Source organism: Macrobrachium nipponense, chromosome 32 (genome assembly GCF_015104395.2).
Source record: "Macrobrachium nipponense isolate FS-2020 chromosome 32, ASM1510439v2, whole genome shotgun sequence".
NCBI lineage: Eukaryota > Metazoa > Arthropoda > Malacostraca > Decapoda > Palaemonidae > Macrobrachium > Macrobrachium nipponense.
The window spans coordinates 21,119,018-21,123,090 of NC_061094.1; the positions used below are offsets into that span (position 1 = coordinate 21,119,018).

Genomic DNA, 4,073 nt, shown 5'->3' on the forward strand with positions numbered 1-4,073 from the left:
AGATTTGTGGCGGAGAATCCGCGCGCGGAGGGAAGGAAAGTTTTTTTTAAAAAGAAAAATTCACCATAAATTTAAATATTTGTGCTAGAGACTTCGAATTTGTTTCACGATGAAGATAAATGACTGAATATTACTAGACTGTAAGAGTTTTTTATCTTACAATTGCGTTTTTTGACCATTTCGGTAGAGTCAAATTTGACCGAACGTGGTTTTTTTTTCTAATTATCGTGATTTATATGCAAATATTTCGAAATGAGAATAGCTACAACCTTCAACTATTTATTGTTGTATTATACATGAAATTGCGCACATTTTCATATATAAAACACGTTATGTAACGGCTAATTTAAAATGGTGCAAACATTACCACAATCGCACGTATGATTTTTTCGGAAGAGTTACGCGCGGACGTAAAGAAAATGTTATTTTTTTCATAAATTCACGATAAATCGAAATATTGTGCTAGAGACTTCCAATTTGTTGCAAAATGAAGGTAAATGCTTGAATATTACTAGAATATAGGCGTTTTAGCTTACAATTGCGTTTTTTGACCATTTCGGTAGAGTCAAAATTGACCGATGGTTGAAAATTTGTCACTTATCATTTTTTATATGAAAATATTTCAAAATTGATAAAAGCTACAACCATGGGTTGTTTTTAGTTATATTGTGCATGAAATTGCGCACATTTTTCATATATAAAACTTTATGTAACGGCTAATTTAAAATGGTGCAAACATTACCACAATCGCATGTATGATTATTTTCGGAAGAGTTACCGCGCGGACGTAAGGAAAAAGTTTTTTCATAAATTCACCATAAATCGAAATATTGTGCTAGAGACTTCCAATTAGTTGCAAAATTAAGATAATGATTGAATATTACTAAAATATAAGATTTTTAGCTTACAATTGCGTTTTCGACCATTTCGGTAGAGTCAAAGTGACCGAAGGTTGAAATTTTGTCACTTATCGTTATTTATATGAAAATATCTTAAAACTGATAAAAGCTACAATCATGAGTATTTTTTTGTTGTATTCTACATAAAAATGCGCACATTTTCATATATAATACTCTATGTAACGGCTAATTTAAAATGGTACAAAAATTATGTCAAAGTGACGAAATAATTTCAGAGATGTGTCACAGATACTTTTTAGTGCGGCAAGAAAGAAATTCGCGCTTGCGCGCCTGCGTAACGATTGTAAACAAAACAACACCTTGATCCGTGAACTCCCAGCATCCCCCAAGGCGCGTGATTCAAGAGTTTTCGGCTGGTAGGCCTAAAAGTATTTTTCCGCGAATTTTTAAAAAAAACTTTTGTATGTCGACATAAAATACGTCCAGTCGGCACCCGAGAGACAAAAAATGTCGACGTAAAATACGTCCATTGTCGCGTTAAGGGTAAGGGGTAAAATCAGTTAAATTGATAAAGATTTTGCTATTTCTGTTTAGACTCTAAGGTAACTAACTATCTTAACATTTATCTGCTGCAGGTGAACTAAGTACATCACATCGACAACTTATGGAGAGAAATCCTATGTTAGCGGGACTAAAGCTACCAGCTGCAGCTTCCACACCATTGATGGGGTCTTTCCCGTCTTGGTCGAGCCGTGCTCACTCTTTTGTTGCAGCTTGTCTTTGTTTAGAACCAACAGCTCGCCCACATGCCCAGTCACTCCTATCCCATGATTTTTTCATTCATGATGGGTTTCCTGAGGCATTTATACCTATCCTAAGACAAAAGGTACAGCAGGAGTTTAGTGGAAATGTTCTTCTCGGTGTAAATGGAAGGAGGGGATCTAGTACAAATGAAAAAAGAGGGAGGGTGCGCAAGGGGCCTGGTGGACACAGCCCAGAAAGCATATATGGTCGTAGCATTGCTAGACCACTTCCTCCCCAGCCGACGTCAACTACTTCCAGATCAGAAAATGCACACTCAGTTAGGTTTGGTCATTTTAAATTTTTGTGTTTTATATGAAGATGTTCGGGATATTTTCCATCAATGGAGGTGGATTTTCAAAGATTTTTACTATAACATTTCTTACTGTTGTTTGAAATTGAGTTGTAGCCTGAAGAAACTGTTTTAGCATTGTAACTTAACTGAATTTCAGAGCTTCCCCTACAAAGCAACCAACATTCTGCCAACCATCTCAATCGATACCAGCCACCAAACCCTCAGTGTCGTTTGCACCATTGACCCCTTCCCACCAGAGGTCGAGTGGGATATCAGGACCTAATAGTCTTGCTCCAGCTATAGCAGAAGATGCACCTTTGAGTCCTAGATCATCTCTAATTCCTCCTCTTAGAGATTCACATACTATCATAACGTCTAGTGTGATTTCGAATCCTGTTCCAACGAGTACAAGCAACAATAATACAATAGCCCTAACTCTTAACATCACAGGCACAACAAATACTGCATCACCAGCAAGAAATAGCAGGTCAGAGGATAAGTTAACTGAACATTCCTGTAGTTTTTGCTAATGTTGAAAAGTTGCAATCTGCAAAATAATCTGAGTTTTCATTTAGTTTTCAGAGATATAAGCCAGTTATGGTTCTGTCTTATGCTATATCTTTTTAAAATAAGGTTTGGATTAGGTTAACTGCTTGTGAATATATAACTTGCTAGGAAATTATAGGGAATATTAGAGTCAATTATTATCTTGTATACATTTCATGTAGACCAACAAAACTTTAAGCCATACTATGTACTTGTTTTTTCGTTGTTTCTTCATTTGTTGATCACGCTGTATCACCCATCATTTTTTCTTGGTAAAACTGCAGTACTTTAAGGGAATGTTGTATTTTTCATGTGGCATATTGTATTTGTAATGGTAGAGCAGTGTTTTCTTGTTAGTGTTATGCAGTATTTTATATTGCAGGGTAAATGAGAAAGGGCGTAAGTCACCAGTCAATCTGTGGGGTACTAACTCAAAATCTAGAGGACAAGCTCTGTGCATTCAAGGACAAGGGCAAGGCATTGGCTCTTCACATATAAATTGGGAAGATGATGACAATTTTGGAATGGCTCTGGATGGTCCTTCATCCTTTACTTCATGTAATCGTCAACTTGCCCTTGAAAGCACAAGAATTTAGACAGCACTCGAAATATAGACTTGAGTCGTCATCCCTATCACTATCAGCTTGGACAGGACAAAAGAACTTTTTGGCAGAGACAGTTCGTATAGAGATAATTCCTCCCACAGAGAGTTCACTCGTGACCCCTTAAGAGAGATCAGGGACAACCCTCGAGATCCTTTAGGACTTAATAAGGAACTCAGAGAATCTATTCGAAGACCCAAACTAGAAATGGGATGGGCAAAACCTCGACTTCTGAATGATGATTTGTCTCTGCCAAATGTCCCTGGTGGTAAGAAATTCCTTGGATCAAGATTTTCCTTTTGGGATGCTTCAGAAAACACTGGTAGTTATGAGATATACTGGACTTTGATAGAATAGTTTTTGATTGACATTGACGAATTTTGCCCTATTTAACACTTGTAGATAAACTTATATGTTACCAGGTATGCTTCCTCTTATAACTATATGTGTATTGTAGTACATACCTGAAAACAACATCACATTATGAGTCTCATGTTAAATTTTTTTCAGTTACAGGTGCTTTATCTAATAATGGGAATAGTAGCCCTAAAAAGAATAGCAATTCTGTACCTGGATCAAGCAGCTGGATTGTTGGAAATAAACCCCCAAGGCCAGGAGTTATTATGCCACTCCTCAGTAATAACAAGAGCAACTCAGCAACTTCAGTGAGTACTCAGTAAGACCAATTCATTTAGTTTTACCAAATACTGGGTGGCTTCTCCAGCCAGACAACCAGCAAATGTTATCTAGTTTCTGTCTGTGCCTGTCTGTTTGCCTGTTTCTTTGGCCTTCTCTAAGTTCAATTCCTGGGTGACAAAGAAATAGTATGGGAGCATTTGCATAAAACCCAGGTAACCTCTTTTGACCTAAGCAGTGAATTTGGATCTGGTCATAAGTTGACTTGTGTGTGTTGCAGTGTGGTGGAGAGTGAGAGTTGAAAAGAGTGAGGGAGAAATACAAAAACTCATG

The 4,073-nt window shown here is 37.1% G+C and overlaps 1 protein-coding gene across 1 annotated transcript in view; it reads left to right on the forward strand.

Annotated features, from left to right (window-relative positions):
- The window catches only part of LOC135207381 (cyclin-dependent kinase-like 3), a 31,455-nt gene extending 27,671 nt beyond the window's left edge, over positions 1-3,784 (forward strand). Inside the window, 6 exon segments of the mRNA XM_064239110.1 lie at positions 1,496-1,946; positions 2,114-2,443; positions 2,885-3,084; positions 3,087-3,136; positions 3,138-3,372; positions 3,621-3,784. Of these exon segments, the coding sequence (XP_064095180.1) occupies positions 1,496-1,946; positions 2,114-2,443; positions 2,885-3,084; positions 3,087-3,136; positions 3,138-3,372; positions 3,621-3,784 (1,430 nt within the window).
- Positions 3,785-4,073: the final 289 nt, after the last annotated feature.